Genomic DNA, 19,019 nt, shown 5'->3' on the forward strand with positions numbered 1-19,019 from the left:
AAGCTGGAAAAGTCAACAAAGTGATTCTCCTCCAGGGTCTTCAGAAGCAAAAGGGCCCTCCTGAGACCTTCAGAACTGTAAAATAATAAATTTGGATTGTTTCAAGCAACTAATTTTGTGTTCATTTGTTACAGCAAAAACAGGAGACTAATACACGCTGGTTTTTGTAAAACACAGGCTAGAGGTTATGGGAAGGGGAGGCAGGGACCAGCTGGAGGTCGCTGTGTCATCCAGACAAGAGATGTGAGAGCTTGAACCACAGCGGTGACAGTGAGGTGGAGAGGAGCTGAAGGACTCCGGAAGGGAAGTAGTCGGCCAGTCAAGTTCCAGACATTATTGGAATGCAGCAGTAGGCCTTCTTTAGGCTCAGGACCTGCCTGGCTCACCCTGGGCAGCGCCTACCACCCTTTGTAGAAGGAGGAAGCTTGCACTAGGGCTGTAAGACCACCTCCAGATAGAGACACCATTTGCTCACTTAACAGGGACCTGCCAACCCCTTGCCCACAAAGGAGTCCAGGGATTTCCAGGAACACGCTCTAAGAACTAACCCTCTCGGAATTTCTACTAGGAAAAAAGTAGCAATTGTTTCTGCCAAGCATTAGGCCTTGCAGTGAACCTTTTTTTCTTCCTAAGAGAGATTTTGTAATCCTGGAAAGGAGGCATCTAAATTTAAATATACCTATCTTCAACCCAGGTGAAACAGAACCATGATTATATCTAACATGTAGAAATTTCATGGTCAGTAGCATAATGCAGAAGTTAAAGAAAGAGAATAAAGGAGAAACTAGGAGACCCTCTCTCAGCATTTCCTCCATTGCTATTTAATGATTCAGACCTACTGAAAAAGTGGGATCCTAATTTGGTCCAGCCTAAAAGGGCTATTGAGAAGAAGAGGCAATAAAAATTATTTCAAGGGATTTTAGATATATTCTATTTTACTCCAAAAGTATAAATATGTACCCACCAAGACAAGTACCTTGGAGGATACTGAAGGGTGACAAGAAAGTCTTGTCATCCTCCCATGGCTTTGCAGGAAGCCACAGGGACCTAACTGGATTCTAGGAGCATATAAGGACCCAGGAGTGCCTGCAGATGGCAAAATACCAGGAAGTCCTGTTAAGGTTAGGACACATTAATTTAAAAATAGTTATATGGGGCTTCCCTGGTGGCGCAGTGGTTGAGAGTCCGCCTGCCGATGCAGGGGACACGGGTTCGTGCCCCGGTCTGGGAGGATCCCACATGCCGGGGAGCGGTTGGTCCCATGAGCCACAGCCGCTGAGCCTGCGCGTCCGGAGCCTGTGCTCCGCAGTGGGAGAGGCCACAACAGTGAGAGGCCTGCATTCCGCAAAAAAAAATAAAATAAAATAAATAAAAATAAAAAATAGTTATATGGGGCTTCCCTGGTGGCGCAGTGTTTGAGAGTCCACCTGCCGATGCAGGGGACACGGGTTCGTGCCCCGGTCCGGGAAGATCCCACGTGCCGCAGAGCAGCTGGGCCCGTGAGCCATGGCCGCTGAGCCTGTGCGTCCGGAGCCTGTGCTCCGCAACGGGAGAGGCCACAACAGTGAGAGGCCCGCGTACCGCAAAAAAAAAAAAAAAAAAAAAAGTTATATGTTTAAATTGTTTTTCTGTTGACAAAAGTGATATGTTTATTAGTAGAAACCACAAAAATTTCCTGTACTCCCAACAGTCCAGAGATAACTTATCTGTAAATATTTCTTCCAATTTTTCACACACAAACACACACACAGGCATACACACATACACACTCTTTTTAACATTAGGATACTGTGTATATTTTTCTTTTGCAACCAGCTTTGTTTTATCTAACAGTATATAATTTTTCCATGTCAGTAGATATACTTTAATAGTTGGCACTATTCTATCACTATTTTCCATGGTATCAAAATCACTTAACTAATCCCTTATTGTTAGACAACAGAGTGGTTTCTAACTTTATGATAACGGAAGTCACACAGGGAGGAACAGCCCCATATATAAGAACACCTCCCCATTTAAAAATCTGTGTCTGAAGCTCAGATTATTTCTTAGGGTTGTGTTTCACACCTTTCAGTCATCCATACATCAACATTATTATTTTGCCATAATTAAATGCCATCTGTACTGTACTTCTCTTTAAATCAACTCATTTTTGCCCTTAAATAAAAGTGTTTTAAAAGCAAACCTTATTTACTATTGTAAACGGAAAACCAGCATCAAATGTCATAAATGAAGGCAGTCACAATAAATAAATACAATGGAAAACACAACAGTGTCATGAAAATACAGTTGATATTGCTATCCCTTTGCTCATCCTTTTATATCAAGTGGGAGATTAGGAAGGCTTAACAAGGTGTTAAAGACATACTAGCTCCAAGGTGAGATTTTTCTCCTTCCCTTGATCAGAAGATTGGGAAGGAATTGACCAGAGGAATAACTTTCTTACCATGGGAGTCAGTGTTAGATGATGCTGCAAATGTATCCCACCTAGAATTACCCTGCACCACCTGAAATAAGCCCAAAGGCAAACATGTTTTAGGATACATGCTGAAAGCAGAATTACTGGGATAAAATGTATGGACACTTTAAAAAGGTTTTGATAAACTCCATCCAAGTTAGTTTTACCATAGTTTTACTATGAGAGTGCCCACTTTACTTCACCCTCAGATACAGTTATAAACAAAAATGTTAAAATGTTAAGCTTTTTAGTGTAAGATATTCAGCAGCTGAATTTTCAAAGCTATTTTCATACTCCTCCAGCCAGTTTCTGACCCTGGGGAGGGCAATTATATGAACCTTCAGCTAGTGGTAAATTTACACAAACTGATATTGCACTTGGTTTAACCAAGCTAAAGTAAACTCAGTAAAACATGAGGAAGTGACTTTAGCATTTGCAAATATTTTAGAATGCTTTTGTGCTGGCAAAGGTCAAATGAGGATCAGAATAGCATGGATTCCAAAGAATACTTTTGAGAAATAAGAGACCGAGAGAGGCATTACTCCTGAGACACAAATCACTAAAAATTTTACAGTAAGTCAATGAAAACTCTAAAATAAACATGTGTTTAAGCCTTCCTATCTTGGTGCAATGAGCAACTGCACAAATAGGTTACAGATTAATGCAATTGTTAAGACTTCTAAAATAGAAAAATAAAAGCGTATTTTGAAGCATGAAGAGTTAATAACAATAGGAAGCTTCCAGATTATTTCAATAATTCTTAGGCAGACACACGTGTGTATGTGCCTGTGGGAGAGGAGAATTAAAAACATGCTAAAAAGTCTCTTATGTTTGAAATGAAGTTGGACATTCTGATTAATTTTTAGCATTTATAGGAAAATGCTTAGAACTTAATGAGGGCTCCTAATAGGATACAGAATTCCAAGTCACTAAGTGAAATGAAGGAAGGAAGGAATGGGGACAAAGACACCTTGATGATTCCGGAAGACGTCATAAGAAAAAGAAAAGAATATATAAATAACACAACTCAATAACAAAAGACAAATTTTCCAAATAGATCTGACCAGACCTTATTCCAAAGAAGATATAAAAATGGCTAATAAGCATATTAAAAGATGCTCAATGTCATTAACCATCTGGGAAGTGCAAATTAAAACCACAATGAGCTAGAAATTTACACTTGTTAGGATGGCTATAATCAAAAATATAGACAAGTGTTGGTGAGGATGTAGACAAATTGAAACACTCATGCACTGCTAGCAGGACTGTAAAATGTTGCAGCTACTTTGGAAGTTTAAACAAAGACACGCCATATGATCCAGCAATTCCACTTCTAGGTATATACCCAAGAGACGTGAAAATATATGTTTACACAAAAATTTGTGCATGAATGTTCATAGAAGCATTATTAGTAATAGCCAAAAAGCAGAAACAATCTAAGTGTCCCTCAACTGATGAATGGATAAACAAAATGCAGTATATCCACATGATGGAATATACTGGGCAATAAAAAGGAAAAAACTGGGGCTTCCCTGGTGGTGCAGTGGTTAAGAATCCGCCTGCCAATGCAGGAGACATGGGTTCGAGCCCTGGTCCGGGAAGATCCCACATGCCGCGGAGCAACTAAGCGCATGCGCCACAACTACTAAGCCTATGCTCTAGAGCCTGGGAGCCACAACTACTGAGCCTGCGTGCTACAACTACTGAAGCCCGCGTGCCTAGAGCCTGTGCTCTGCAACGAGAAGCCACCGCAATGAGAAGCCCGCGCACCGCAACGAAGAGTAGCCCCCACTCGCCACAACTAGAGAAAGCCCGCGTGCAGCAACAAAGACCCAATGCAGCCAAAAATTTTTTGAAAAAGGAACTACTGATACATGCTGTAGTGTGGATAAACCTCCAAAACACTATGCTAAGTGCATGAAGCCAGTCACAACAAACCACATACTATTACAATACCATTTATATGAAATGACCAGAAATAGGCAGTATATAGAGACAGAAAGTAGATTAGTGCTTGTCTAGGGCTGGGGAGGGGAATATTAAGGGATACTGGAGAATGACTGCTAATGGAGTAATAAAAATGTTCTAAAATTAGATTATGGTGATGGTTATACCCTCTGTAAATATACCACAAACCACTGAATTGTATCCTTTTAATGGGTGAATTTTATGGTATGTAAATTATATCTTAATAAAGTTGTTAATAATAACAAAAAGGAGACCATAAATGAAGCTAACAGATAGGAGACCAGACTAGGGGAAGATTTACAACATTGACATTTCACGAAGGATTAACATTTTAGTGAGCACACCAATACATAAGGATCAAAATGAAAACCAGATAGAAGATATCAGAAACCTAGAAGAAGACTAATGAGACAAATAGGCAATTCACAAATGGCAAAACAATATGAGATGCTCAATTAAAACAGAAATGGAGTACTGCTTAACCTACTAGTTTGACAAAAAATTAGTAAATTAGATAATAATAAGTGCTGGCAGATGTTGGAAAAGGGACTCTTCATGGACTCCTGGTGGGAGGAAACTGATGAAGCCATTCAGCAGCACAAAGTAGCAGTTTTTAGTAAAAGACATCCTACAAGTATCCCAGAATTAGCAATCTCATACCTATCTATGGATCTATCTATCTCAGAGACATTCTTGCCGGAGAACACACGGAGAAACTGAAAAGGATATCTGGTGCAGCACTGTTTGTGGAAGCAAGGGGTTGGAGGCCACTTAATGTCTATTTCCAGGGGACTAGTTAAGTACTTGTGGTGTACACTCTTGATAGAAAATTATGCAACAGCCAGGATTAATGAATCAGACTTACATATATCAATATGGTTCGACTTAAAAACATAGTTCTGAGGGAAACAAAGAAACAGTATGAGATTTATAGCACAGCAGTATTTATTTAGATAAGTACAACAAAAGCAAAACATGACACATTTCAAAGATACTCATTTTCTGAGAAGATATAAGGAAAGGTTGTTTGTAAAACAAACAAATATGCCACCATGGCTGCCTAAGTGCGCGTGCATGGGAAGGAGCGTGTTGAGAAATGGAGGATAAGAGGAAATAACGAAATAAAACAAAATGACAGACTCTAAATGGACCAAGGGTTATAGTGTGCCATGACTGAAGGGTATGAGCAATTCAATTTTGAAGGCCTGAGATTCTAAGGAAAATAAAATCCCATGCATTATTTTCTTGTGAAAAATGTAATAAAGTACATCACATGCTGGTGGCTAAACCAATGAATAATAAAGCCACGAGAAAAGAAGGTAGTAGGGAGGCTTGCTCGGTCTTTAGCGGATTCATTCGGTTTTCAGGAACGTGGAAGCAAGAACCTGGGGTGGTGAAAATGCTGTGGATGGTGTCTACTACAACCCTCTCCCTCTCCACCCACAGGCAGAAGAGAGGAAAGGGAGAGAACCATGCATTTCAGCTTAAATTTAGTTAATAGGAGAGAGAAGAGACATTAACGAATTCCAAAGAAAAGGAATAGCTCGTTGAAAGTACATCACAAAATCAAAGAATCTGATTTTCTGGCTCATGATAAAGGTGGTATTTTCTAAAAGCAATAAATACTCACCACCACCCTGAAGGGGTGTACAGAGGGGGAACTCCATGTTTTAAAAATTAGGACCTTGATCTTTTGTCAAGGCTGTTTTCAAAGTTAAGGTTATTCAAGTGTTCTTTCAGTAATGGGCCTTATGATCAGATCCATGTGATTAGGTTGAGACAAAAGTTGAGTAAAAGGGGGGTGTTCTTGGTATTGCCTACAAAAACCATCATCACTCAAATGTAAGTCAAGTGTCTGCAGATGTAGTCACTTTACTCCTAACACTTAGGGTCTCCTCCCATCTACACAACTGGTCTTGTGGGCACCTTGCATATATATTTTCTCTTGCCAGGGAATGGGGGACACCCAAGGGCAGGGGCTGTCTCCATAGCCTCGAGGTGGAGCGCAATTTTGAGCTGGCATGACCAAGGGTAAAGACCTGGGCATTCATCTTTCACCCTTCTGCTGGTGGACAGAGTGGACAGAAAGTGTCTTGTTTGGGATGGACTGAGTCCCCAAGTGCATCCACCCCTGACCATTTCTGCCAGCCCTGGGGTTGGGGCCCCTGCAGAGTCAGCCCCTGTTTTCACCTGGGCAGAGCCTTGGGGAGGGAGCGGCATCCTGGCCTAGTTACTCTCCATGCCTACGACCAAGAGAGATGAGCTGCAAGCTTGCCAGCTCAGGGAACACCTGAAAGGCACCCCAGGTGTGCCCAAGTACACCAGATCTGAAAAACGTGGCCAAGCAAGCCAGGTATGGGGCTGCGTGCCCAAGCAGAGGAGTCTGATAGAGATAAGAAGGCGTAAATTATGAATTTCTCCCTGCTGGGCTCAGGTGAGACACTCTGCTCAGCATTTTACATACATCCTCCCACTTTGATTTTTACAGAAACTCGGTGGAGGCGGGGGGGGGAGGGGTTTTAGGGGGGTGTCGGCCTTCTACAAAAAGAAAACGTGTGATGGGAGTGGTAGCCTGGCTAGCCCCCGCCCCACCTCGACCCCAAGCAGCCAGATCCTTGGCGCGTTTGTCCAAGCCCCCCGCCACCCTGCCCTGGGCTTCCAGCCCTGCCTGGAGGATCAGAGCCACAAGAGCCCAGCGGTACCGCATCTCAGGCCCTCCCAGCCCCGCCGAAGGAACCCCCGGCCAGGCCGGCCCTCGCCCAACGTCGGCCTGGCGTCCCGCCCGCGCGGTCCGCAAGGAGGAGCCCGCGAGGCGACCACGAAAGGGCTGCGCTTACCTCGCCGGGCGCGGGCTGTGGCCCCAGCTTGCCAGCCCCAGGCCCACTGCGCCCCTCGCCCCGACGGCTGATACGCCGGCTGTTGGACACCGCCACTTTCATTTTCCTCAACACTCTCGGCAGGAAAGCGAAAGCGAAAGCGAAAGCGGCCGAGAGGCGGGCTTGAGCCCGAGCGCGCGGTGAACGCGGAGCGCGGGCCGGCAGCCAGAAGCGGGGGCCCGGGCCTCGGGTCGGCACGCGGCCGTCCGGGCGGCGTTCGGCTGGAGCCACGTCCACCCGAGACACTGCTAGCCAGCCCGTTGCGCACGTCGCGGCCGCTCATTGCGCCCTCGCCCGGCTACGCGGCCCACGGCGCCGCCCGGGCTGCTTTCTCATCTGCCCTTCGTTTAGCGCCCGCCGGGGCCTCGCAGCTGGAGGCGGGCCCGGGACCTGACTGCCGGCGGCGCTTCGTGGGTTTCTGGCCTGAGCAGGCGGGTGCTGGCCTGGGCGTTCGGGGGCAAGCCTCTGAGGGGTCCCGGTGGGAGGTGCTGAGGTAACTGCTGCAAGTTTCGCTCGCAGACCCCAGGGGTCCGGCGCTCCCCAGCCCAGGCATGCGCACTGGTCCCTCTGCCCAGCTGGGGGCACAGGCACCGCTAACAGCCCGTTCCTGACCACGAGGTACCAGGCTCTTCATCCTGGGTCAGTGGGGAACTAAAAGTCAATGATGTCGGTGAAATGAGGGGCGCTTCGCTTGATAAGAAAAACTGGAATAGCAAGTTTAAGGTTTGGAATCCTGGTCTGAGTGGTGCCTATCAATACCCGAGGATTTAGAGATTCCAGGTTAAAGCCCTGACTCTGGCACTTGTTGGCTGTGTGATTTGGAGCAAAATATTTACTCCCTTAGCTTTAGTTTCTTCTCCTGTAGGATGGGGATAATAACCATACCTACCTCAGGGTTGTGGGAATTAAATGAAACGATATAAGGGAGAAAATATTTGGTATTTTCTATTAGGCTGTAGGTGGGTTCCTACAATGACCAAGTCATTGTTTTTCTGGATGCGTGATAGACATTCTCTAATGGTCAGTTGATAAAAGGATAGTTTTCAAAGGTCGAACTGTCTTATCTTCACTTAGAAGAACTGGAGGGGGGGATGGGGAGGGCACTGCAGTCTTTTTGGAAGGCACCTCACACTTAGCCTGACAATTAACCCCTATAATTATGCCACTGCTAACAAAGTTTGACAGAAGTCTCTAGAGCTCTGTCCAGCATCAGCCACTGACAGCTGAAAAATACTTTTGTAAGCACTTCTGTAGAAACCGAAAAACACTGTCAAGACTCCATACCCAAAAAACAATTTGCCATGTGTTTCTTTGTTACTTTTTTGTCATAGAGCAGTGTGATAACTGGAACAGAAAAACAAAACAAACTGCTTAATCTGCCAGAGTCACTTTGGTTTGCCTGTTTGTAATTTGGGCACATTCCCTGCGTGATGGAGGTCTTGATCTGTGACTGATGTTGTGGCTTTTCATGTGTCCTTGCAGTGTTTCCCTCAAGAGCAGGTGGGGCAGTGGGGCAGGCCAAAGGATGACCTTAGAAAAACACGTTTCAAACCCTCCAGAAGATAGGTGCTTTTGGTCTGTGGTATGAAGCAAAAAGGAAAAAAAAAAAAAAAAATCAAGGCAAGCCTTGGAGCCTCTTCCTTGTTACAGCACAATAATTCTTGACTCCGTGAGAGCAAAGTAGAGCTAAAGCTACATCAAAAGTATGTCTGGGGGGCTTCCCTGGTGACACAGTGGTTGAGAGTCCGCCTGCCGATGCAGGGGACATGGGTTCGTGCCCCGGTCCGGGAAGATCCCACATGCCGCAGAGCGGCTGGGCCCGTGAGCCATGGCTGCTGAGCCTGTGCGTCCGGAGCCTTTGCTCCGCAACGGGAGAGGCCACAACAGTGAGAGGCCCGCATACCGCAAAAAAAAAAAAAAAAGTATGCCTGGGAGATGAGGGGCAGGAAAAGAGAAAAAAAAAGTCACAAGAAGATAAAGCCAAATCCTGGTTACCTTTTATAGATGTTACACATGGGAACAGAGAGGTGCCAGGAAGTGATGGCTAGCCTGGAGTCTTGGTGATTTCCCAAGGTCTAGATTTGGTCTTCAACCTTGTGGGGTCAAAAATTTCATCTTTCAGTGTTCCAGCGTTGACTAAAAATCAGCGAAGTGTAAAATCAGGATGCAAACTTATTGATTTCATTAACTATTTGCTAGACTCTATGTTAAGTGCATTACATACATTGCCTCATTTAATTCTCTCTACAGTCCTGTAGTGCCTTGCGATCTTTTTTTCAGTTGGGGGAAAAAAATGAAGGAAATCCCCAAGGTCACACAGTTAATATGTATATAAGTGGTAGAGTCAGAGTTCAAATAAAGGCTGATTCCAAAACCTGGAGCTTAACTATTCCTGTTAGAAGCAAAACCGCTCAGAACACCAGACTCTATAGAGTTTGCCTGATGAATGCACTCTCTTCTGTGCATTTTGAACTGTGCAATTTGGAGCCTAATTGTCAGAAAGTGGCTTGGAGAGCTTGAAATAGAATCGGAAGAGTGAATTATCTGCCTTAAATGTTTAATGATATCAGCCTTGGGTAGCCTGCTGTGTCTTCCACAGCAAAGGTCAAATGACCTGCTGGGGGTACTGGGCACTCTTTCCTGCTGGCCTGGCTGGCTCTTCTCCTTGGGATGGTGCCTGATCAACACTCACATCTTTTTTATTATGCTACATGGGCTGCTCCTTCTCAGATGGACACATTTCTTTTTTAGATAAAATAAGGCCTTACTGAATAACAGTATTGTTAGGCCTTGTAAGTCCTGGAGTCCTTATTTCTCTTTAAGAAGCATATCTTTGCTCTGATTGACTTGATTTTGTATCCCAATTCTTTGAGGGCAACTCACTTTTCTTTCTTACCCTCCCTGACCTTCTAAATCTAGAATACAATCTTATGCAATAGCAAGTTCTGCAGCAAGCACTTTATCCAGGCCTGTAGTGCTCATCAATGAAGACCTGAAAATCCAAGTCCAAGGCCAGCACTCAAAAACTTTATCATGGGCAGAGAGTGGGGATGGGGGTGGGGTGGAGGAGATCAGGCAACACAGCTAGAGAACAGTATAAATTGAAAGAAATGGTTAGAAAAGAAAACATCTGGTGTGATTCAAATAAAAAGGAAAAAAATTTAAAAATTCTTTTAGATACTTCATTCATTCAACAAGTATTTTGTGGCAACTGCAAAATACAGCTGCTCTGCTAATCCTCGGGATCCAATAATGAGTGAAAATAGACACAGTCTCTGCCCTCAGGAAACACACTTTAGTGATGTAGTCAGACAACCAAATAATCAGTCAATTATAGAATACCGTCCTAAATGTTACAAAGGGCATTTCATTCTATGAGAAGGATTTGAACTTCCCGGGGGGGCGGGGTCCTAGAAGGCTTCTCAGAAGAAGGGTTGTTTGAACTGGGAGCTAAGGAATGAGGATTAGTTAACTGGGTAAAGGGGCATGGGCTTGGAGAAGAGATAATTAGTGGAGGAAACAGCATGTGCAAAGGTCCTGAGGCAGGAAAGAACTTGGAACATTTGGGGAACTGGAAGAAGGCTGGATCTGAACCATTGTCTATCTGATACTCAAAGGGTCAATAGAGCCATAAGAAGAACCCAAGTCCACAGGAGGCTATAGAGTAAGGCAAAGCCATAACAGGTAGGGCCTTGAAGGTCATGCTCAGGACTTAGGTCTTTATCCCATGAGCACTGATGTTGTTTAAGCAAGGGGTTATAGCATCTGACTTGTGTTTTGAAATGACTGCTTTGTCTGCTGTGTGGTGAATGGATTGAAAGATGGTCACCTGTTGGGAGCAAGATGATGGTGGTAGTGGTAGGGGAGACGGAGAGAAATGGACAGATGTGAGAGCTGTTTAGGAGGTAAAATGGTCAGGAACTTAGCAATGGATTGGGTCTTAGAGATAAGGGAGAAGGAAATACCAAGCATGACTCCCAGGTTGCGTAATTGAATGAATGATTGTGGCAGGAATGTAGGTACTCAGATCTCTCTTCAAGAGACCCTTCTACAATGAACATAGTTAGCTGAGAGCCTCCAACCACTGCACCTTCAGATCCACTGCAGTATTTACACAAGGCCTCACATTCTGGCTGTTCCCAGCCAATGAATGATCACAGTGTGGGTACAAGAGCCAGGCCATTTCTGCCCAAGGTGGGACTCCTCCAACAGGAAATCTATTCTGGGGCTTCCCATCAGTGTGGCCAGCACTTTCTCAGAGCTCTGCAGTCCGAGGATCTTCCTACCTAATCCTCCTTCCTTCCCTCTCCCCATTCACAGGGGACATACCTGCATCATGGTCTGAGTCTCTCTCTGCCTTCTCTTGCTCCCTCTCCTCTTTACACTTCATGAACATTTTTCCCATTAAACTCACACATTTAATACCATCTTGCTGTCTGCTCTAGGAGGACTCAAACTGACACAATGATGTCCTTCACTGAGTTGGAGAATCTTGAAAAGGACCAAGTTGTGTAGGGGTTCGGTTCTGCCCATGTTGGGTGAGGTGTCAGGTGGGCAGGGGACCTCTCTATCCACTTTCCCATTCATATGATATGTTCTGCTTTACTATTAAACTATCAGCTATGCCCTCTGTGTGAGCTAGTGTCTTTATAAAACGCTTGTTCCATGGATAACCTTCAAACCTCACTTTAGAACTCAATACTATAACTGTTTGCCTCTAGAAAAATACGACCTGCCAATAGCAAAAATATCTCTTAACTTTCTTGAGGAGGAGGCAAAAGTCAAAAAATATAGAGGGAGTGAGCAACTGTTCTTGAACAATCAAAGGTAAATAATTTTGCTTTGGGTGTCCCTGGTTTTCTGGGGAAAAGGACTAGTCTTTTATAAGTGTTCCCAAAGGGAAAGACATATATTTGGCAATACAGATGGAAATCTCTGTCATTCTGTACGAAAAAGAAGTTAGCACACCAAAAGGCACTCTTGTTCTGATATCTCTTTCTCCCTGAGCAAGGTGCCCCTGGAGAGCTGGGTGGCATAGGATGACCTTGCTGTGGAGACTTGCTGTTTGAGTGAATCACCTGTGAGAGGGCAGAGCTCTTCTGGTCCAACATTGGCTTATCCCATTGAAACAGGCTTGAACACAAATCATGACTACTACTGAGCTTTCTCATAGGTCAAACATTTCCTTCACTAATCCCAGACACCAGACAGCCCAAACCCATCTCACTGTGAAGGCTGGAGGCTGACAGTAAGTGAGTTTACATGTTTTGTTACCAAAGCTTTCGAGAAGCCCAGGTACCATTAATCTGCTTGGACTAAAAAGAAAAAGAAGTCAGTGTGGGCATCACGAATTATATTTTCCTGAGGGGTCTGCCTCTCATTAAGGGATGAATGAGTAAAAATATCTATTGAACAAAAAGAAAAACTACCAAATGTAAAATGAATGTACTACTTAAGTACTTTAGGGGTAGAAGACTTGTCTTTCCCCCCAAAGGTAGTTATAGTTCCCCTCATGAAACCAAACAGAAAACAAAGATTAATTATTTGTAGAGTCAATAATTACATGGGGGGGTGTCAGGAGGAATAGCAATATTATTTTCAACACAAATTTAGTTCTGCTGTGTACTTTACACGCATGATCCAGTTGAATCCTTTTAAAAACCTAATGAGATCGATCATCTATTCTACAGATGAGGAAACTGAGTCTCAGAATGGTTAAGTGAGTTGCTCAAACTTATAGAACTAGTAAGTGGAGAAGCCTACTTTTGGACCTCAGGGACCACATATCTGCACCAGGTGTGGACACTTAGCCAATAAGCTATAGTGCCTCCCAAGAGGATGTGCTTTGAGGTGAACCTTGAACAGGGATAGAATTAGGATAATCAGAGATGAAGGAGGACGATGTATGTATGAAGGCAGGAATGTCAAAAAGAAATATAAAACTGGAAGTTTGTCCTATCAGGAGTTGAAATACATTAAAATATGTGAAAGTTTGGGAGGGGGTTGGAGGAGTCTAAAAAAATACTGAAAATTACACAGAAGAAAATAATTCATCTTTGTCCTCATCTTGCATATTTACTTCGTTTTATTTTTTAACTAAAGCTACTTAAAAATGTATACATGCTCATTATAAGGAATATAAACACTATAGCAAATACAACAATAAATGTTTTAAAAAGCTCCCCATATCCCACTATCTAAAAGTTATTACTACTGATATTAGGAAAATATAATTAGATACATTTTTCTTTGCATTTATACAGAGAGGAGGATGGATGGACAGGTGAAAAATGATATCTCAGTATAGTTTTCATTTGTATTTCTCTTATTAGGAGAGAGGTATAGAATCTTCTCATATGTTTAAAAGTCATCTATGCTTCAATACCTGTGTATTATTTATATTTCTTGCCCAATTTTCTATTGGGGTTGTTGACTTCTTATTCATTTGTAGTAGACCTTTTTATGCTAGGTAAATTAGCTCTTTGTTATATGGGTTGTGAATGGATTCATTTAATAATGGACTGGCTTTAATTTTTAAATAGTTTCTTTCAAAAAGGATTCATGGGTACCTTATTGCCTGAATTATTTAAGAATGTTTATTTCCATTATACTTGAACAATTCTTTTAAAAAAATTATTATGGTAAAATATATGTAACCTAAAATTTATCATTTTAAGCTTTTTAAAATTTATTTATTTATTTATTTGGTTGCACTGGGTCTTAGTTGTGGCACATGGGCTCCTTAGTTGTGGCATGCATGTGGGATCTAGTTCCCTGACCAGAGATGGAACCCGGGCCCCCTCATTGGGAGTGTGGAGTCTTATCCACTGCGCCACCAGGGAAGTCCCATTTTAACCATTTTAAGTGTACAATTCAATGGCATTAAGTACATTCAAATTGTGCAGTCAATACCACCATCCATCTCCAGAGTTTTATTTATCATCTCAAGCTGAAACTATTTACCCATTAACCCTTCCCCCTTAGCCCCTGGGAACCATTATTCTATTTTCTGTCTCTATTAATTTGACTATTCTAGGTACCTCATATAAATGGAATCATACAGTATTTGTCCTTTTGTGTCTGGTTTATTTCACTTAACAATGTTTTCAAGGCTCATCCATGCTATAGCATGTCTCAGAACTCCATTTCTTTTTAAGGCTGAATAGTATTCCATTGTGTGTATATATACCACAGTTTGTTTATCCACGCATCTGTTGATGGACACTTGGGTTGTTTCCACCTTTTGTCTATTGTAAATAATGCTGCTGTAAACATAGGTGTACAAATATGTTTAAGTCTATGCTTTCAATTTGTTTGGGTGTATACCTAGAACTAGAATTGCTGGATCATGTGGTAATTCTGTGTTTGGTTTTTCTGAGGAAAGGCCATGCTGTTTTCCGTAGCAGTTGCACTGTTTTATATTCCCACTAGCAGTGCGCAAGAGTTCCAATTTCCCCTCATCCTCACCAATACTTATTATTTTCTGTTTTGTTTTGTTTTTAATAACAGCCATCCTATTGGGTGTGAAATGGTATCTTATTTGTGGTTTGATTTGCATTTCCCTAATGATTAGCACATCTTTTCATGTGCTTATTGGCCATTTGTATATCTTATTTGAAGATGTGTCTCCTCAAGTCCTCTGCCCTTTAAAAAAATTTTTTTAATTGTTGAGTTGTAGGAGTTCCTTATATATTTTGGATATTAACCCATTATTAGAAATATGATTTTCAAACATTTTCTCCCATTCTATAGGTTGCCTTTTCATCTCTTGGTAATGTCCTTTGATGCACAAAACTTTTTCCCCCAGCTTTATTGAGATGTAATTGACATAAACAAAAGTTTTTAATTTTGGTAAGTCCAATTTATCTAGTTTTTTCTTTTGTTGCCTGTGCTATATCCAAGAAATCATTTCTAAATCCAGTGTCATGGAATTCCCCCTATGTTTTCTTCTAAAAAGTCTTAGGGTTTTAGCTCTTACGTTTAGTTTTTTTTTTTAAATCCATCTTTGAGTTAACTTTTGCATATGGTGTAAAAGGTAAGAGTCCAACTTCATTCTTTTGCGTGTGGACATCCAGTTTTCCAAGCAGCATTGTTGAAAAGACTATCCTTTCCCCCTTGAATGGTCTTGGTTTTTTTTTGTTTGTTTGTTTGTTTGGTACGCGGATGTTTGTAAATTGAACTTCCCTTGTATTCCTGGGATAAATCCCACTTGGTCACAGTATGTAATTCTCTTATTATACTGCTGGATTTGGCTTGCTAGTATTTTGTCGAATATTTTACATCTATGTTCATAAGGGATTAGGTCTATAGATTTCTTTTCTTTTGACGTCTTTGTCTGGATTTGGTCTCAGGGTAATGCTGGCCTCATAGAATGAGTTAGGAAGTGTCTTCTCCTCTTCTATTCTGGGGAAGAAGTGGAGAAGGATTGGTGTTAATTCTCCTTTAAATATGTGGTAGAATTCACCAGTGAAGCCATCTGATTCTGGGCTTTGTTGGGAGGTTTTGTTTATTAATTCAATCTCTTTACTTAAGTCTGTTCAGATTTGATTTCTTCTTGAGTTGATTTTGATAATTTGTGTTTCTAGGAATTTGTTCAGTTCATCTAGGTTATCTGATTTGTTTGCATACAGTTGTTTATAGTATTCTCTTATAATCCTTTTTTCTGTAAGATTGGTATTAATTTCCTCACTCTTATTAATACTGTTTTTTATATTTATTAGGTAGTTCCCTTTTTCCATGTTCTTTATTCCTTCATGTGGATTTGCATTGCTGTTGTCCTTTTTTTTAAAATAAATTTATTTTATTTTATTTATTTTTATTTTTGGCTGCATTGGGTCTGTTGCTGTGCATGGACTTTCTCTACTTTTCGTTGCAGTGCATGGGCTTTTCATTGTGGTGGCTTCTCTTGTTGTGGAGCATGGGCTCTAGGCACATGGGCTTCAGTAGTTGTGGCATGCAGGCTCAGTAGTTGTGGAACATGGAGCATGCTCCGTGGCATATAGGATATTCCTGGACCAGGGATTGAACCCGTGTCCCCTGCATTGGCAGACGGATTCTTAACCACTGCGCCACCAGGGAAGTCCTGCTGTTGTCCTTTCATTTCAGCCTGAAGGACTCCCTTTAGCATTTCTCATAGAGCAGGTCTCACTTCTTTCAGAGTAATCAGCCTCGTTGTCCATTTTCTCTGTTTCATCCATTTGTTCTCTACAGTAGTTGCCAAAAATCTTTGAACAGGGAAATAAATAGAGACCTTCACCCTGTCTGCTGTTTGCCAGATATGGGAGTAAATAGAGAGACTGTTTCAGATGTTGATGCCTTTCCAGTATGGCTAAAGAGTTGAGGAGCAATGTTAGAATCTTCTGTTTCTTCCCTTCCACCGATTTTTAAAGTGTATTGTTTTAAGTTATGCTGCTTTCTTGTTTGGTTAATTTTGGTGAAAAATATTCATAGGTTTTTACTTTTTTATGCTCATTTTGTTTGGTCTAGGGGAGGGCAATTCTATGATGACATTTGTTGTTTTCAGAACTATTTCGTTCATAATCAAAGGTTACATGATTATGAATACAATAGTTCTGAAGTTTCAGTAGGCTAGCCCTGTGAAATACTGATACCGCTGCATGCATTTAGCAGACTCTCCTTGATGTATAGAGTGTATGTCCACACCTCCCCTACACATCCATGAGAAGAGTTTCTCATGTGAGACTTCTGGGGTTAAAAGGGTCAGTCTGGTGCCTGGCTGTTGCCTTCTGGCTGGCCCAGCAGAGAGATGATGTCCCAGTGTCTCTGGAAGCCTCTTTGCACACCTGTCCTTGAGATGAGGCCCCCTCTTCCCAAGGTGAGACCTTCTGGGGTGGGTCTGCCTGAGACTCCAGGAAGACATGATTTCTGCTGAGAAACCTCTGATGTGTCATCCTGGGCATCCTTTCTCAATCTCATAAGACTTTTATGAGGATCAAATGAAAATATAGATGTATTTTTCCAAAGTGCTTTTATAGCAATGGCACACAACCTAAGGTATTGTTAATGTTGAATTGCATCAAGCCTCTTTCTGTCACCTTAAAAAGCCCTTTAGGAAAATCAGTTAAATGACAAACACCTAGGGGAAAGATTTGTTGTGATATTTACTACCTGACAGGGAACATGGCCCTCTGCCCAAGGCATTCATCATCACTTATTCTAGGTGTTAAGCAGACTAATTCTCTTTGGCAAACACCAGCCCTTCTGGAATTCAGGATAGTGTTCCAGGGAGGTCTGGGAGGCAGGAGCTAGTTGCCAAGAATAGGTAAAGATTATGGGGTACACTCCTGTTTGCACTTCGATCTGTGGTAGAAGACTTTTTATTATTTTTAAAATCTGAATTGTTCCTCCACTGCCTTTGCTTCGTCCTTTGCATTTCTATGGGTATCCTGGTTTCTAATTCTTATGGGCATTAACTGAGCACCTTACCACGCACCAAACATCCCTGTGGGTTCCTTGAGAGGAGATCCCTGGGCAGGATAATCTGGTCAGTTTCCCAAAATCATGACTGATGGAAACAAGTCACACAAGAGTCCAGCAGGCCTGCACAGAGGCCTTGGATTTTTCAGATACTTGGTTCAGCCTGGGAGCAGGGACTTGGGCTATTGCCCTGCCGCTGGAAGAGATTGAAGTATTCAGGTAATTATGATTTTTGCGCCCAGAAGGTCACAGATGACTCATCAGTGACATTGAGAATAAGAGAGAAAACTCAGAGCTGCTCATTTGTGCAACAGGAGAAAGAGCAGGAAGAACCGTAATTATATTCTGGAGGCACTGTGATGTCAGTTAATCAGGAACTCTGCACAGAACTGGGTGTAAGGAGAGTAGAGAAGTTAACGCTGTTGTAGAAACCAAGCTTCCTTCCCTCCCCACCTGAGTTTGATGCTGCTCGTTTTGTTATGCTACACGTTTTTTGAGTTATCTATCCAACCCTGGAGCTTTTTACCCATGTCTCTACACATTCTAGCTCAGATCTCCCTGTGACACATTATATATATCTTGTGCACCACGTCCAATCCCCAGTCCCCTCAGCCCCACCGCTTACTCCAAGTCACTGTTGCAGCAACCAGTTCACACACTCTGACCAGCTTCACCTCAGGCCTGCAGTACATTACTTCTTGCTTTCTATCCAGGGGACAGAACCTGTTTGGGACTCATCCATGTGCAACCTGGAAATGTGGGAACTGACACCTGTGGGGCTGCCTTTGATGAATGGGGAATGAAGGCCAATATGTAAATGCTTTCCCCTTTCATCATAGTGCAGATGGTTTTGAGATAAATTTCGTAAGGCTCCTGAGAAATCCTGGCTGGATGGAACAGTGCCCTTGGTGCTGGCCATCCTGATAATGCATCCTGGTATTGGGTCTCCCTCCTTCCCTGTTTCCTCCCCCTATCCTTTACTTCTGCTCCTTGGACTCTTATTCCCAAATAAATTACCTAACTGCACAGAAGCACTGGCCTCAGGCTCTGCTTTCTGAGGAACCCAGGCTAAGACACTTGTGCAAGAATGCTGCCTCAGTCCATAGTCAATAGAGTGAAGGTCTCTAGTACATGGGGATTAAATTTTAGCTTTAGAGACTAATCATAAACCACTGCTAGAATTAGCCCAAGCTGATATAGAGAAAAGTGATGTGATGGTGTGGCATGGCTCACCAAATTGTGGAAATAAAAGTTGTGGGCAGTTGTTATTATTTTAAAAA

General features: G+C 42.6%; 1 protein-coding gene across 4 annotated transcripts in view; it reads right to left on the reverse strand.

Annotated features, from left to right (window-relative positions):
- The window catches only part of LOC309805449 (uncharacterized protein), a 119,660-nt gene extending 112,032 nt beyond the window's left edge, over positions 1–7,628 (reverse strand). For all 4 annotated transcript variants that reach the window (XR_014294243.1, XR_014294244.1, XR_014294245.1 and 1 more), the window contains exon 1: positions 7,264–7,628. Coding sequence is in view for 1 of the 4 variants with exons in the window: in XM_082623341.1 (XP_082479467.1) it covers positions 7,264–7,365 (102 nt within the window). In the remaining 3 variants the exon portion in view is untranslated. The remainder of the gene's footprint in view (positions 1–7,263) is intronic.
- Positions 7,629–19,019: the final 11,391 nt, after the last annotated feature.

Source organism: Mesoplodon mirus (assembly GCF_964341445.2).
Source record: "Mesoplodon mirus genome assembly, chromosome: 5".
NCBI lineage: Eukaryota > Metazoa > Chordata > Mammalia > Artiodactyla > Ziphiidae > Mesoplodon > Mesoplodon mirus.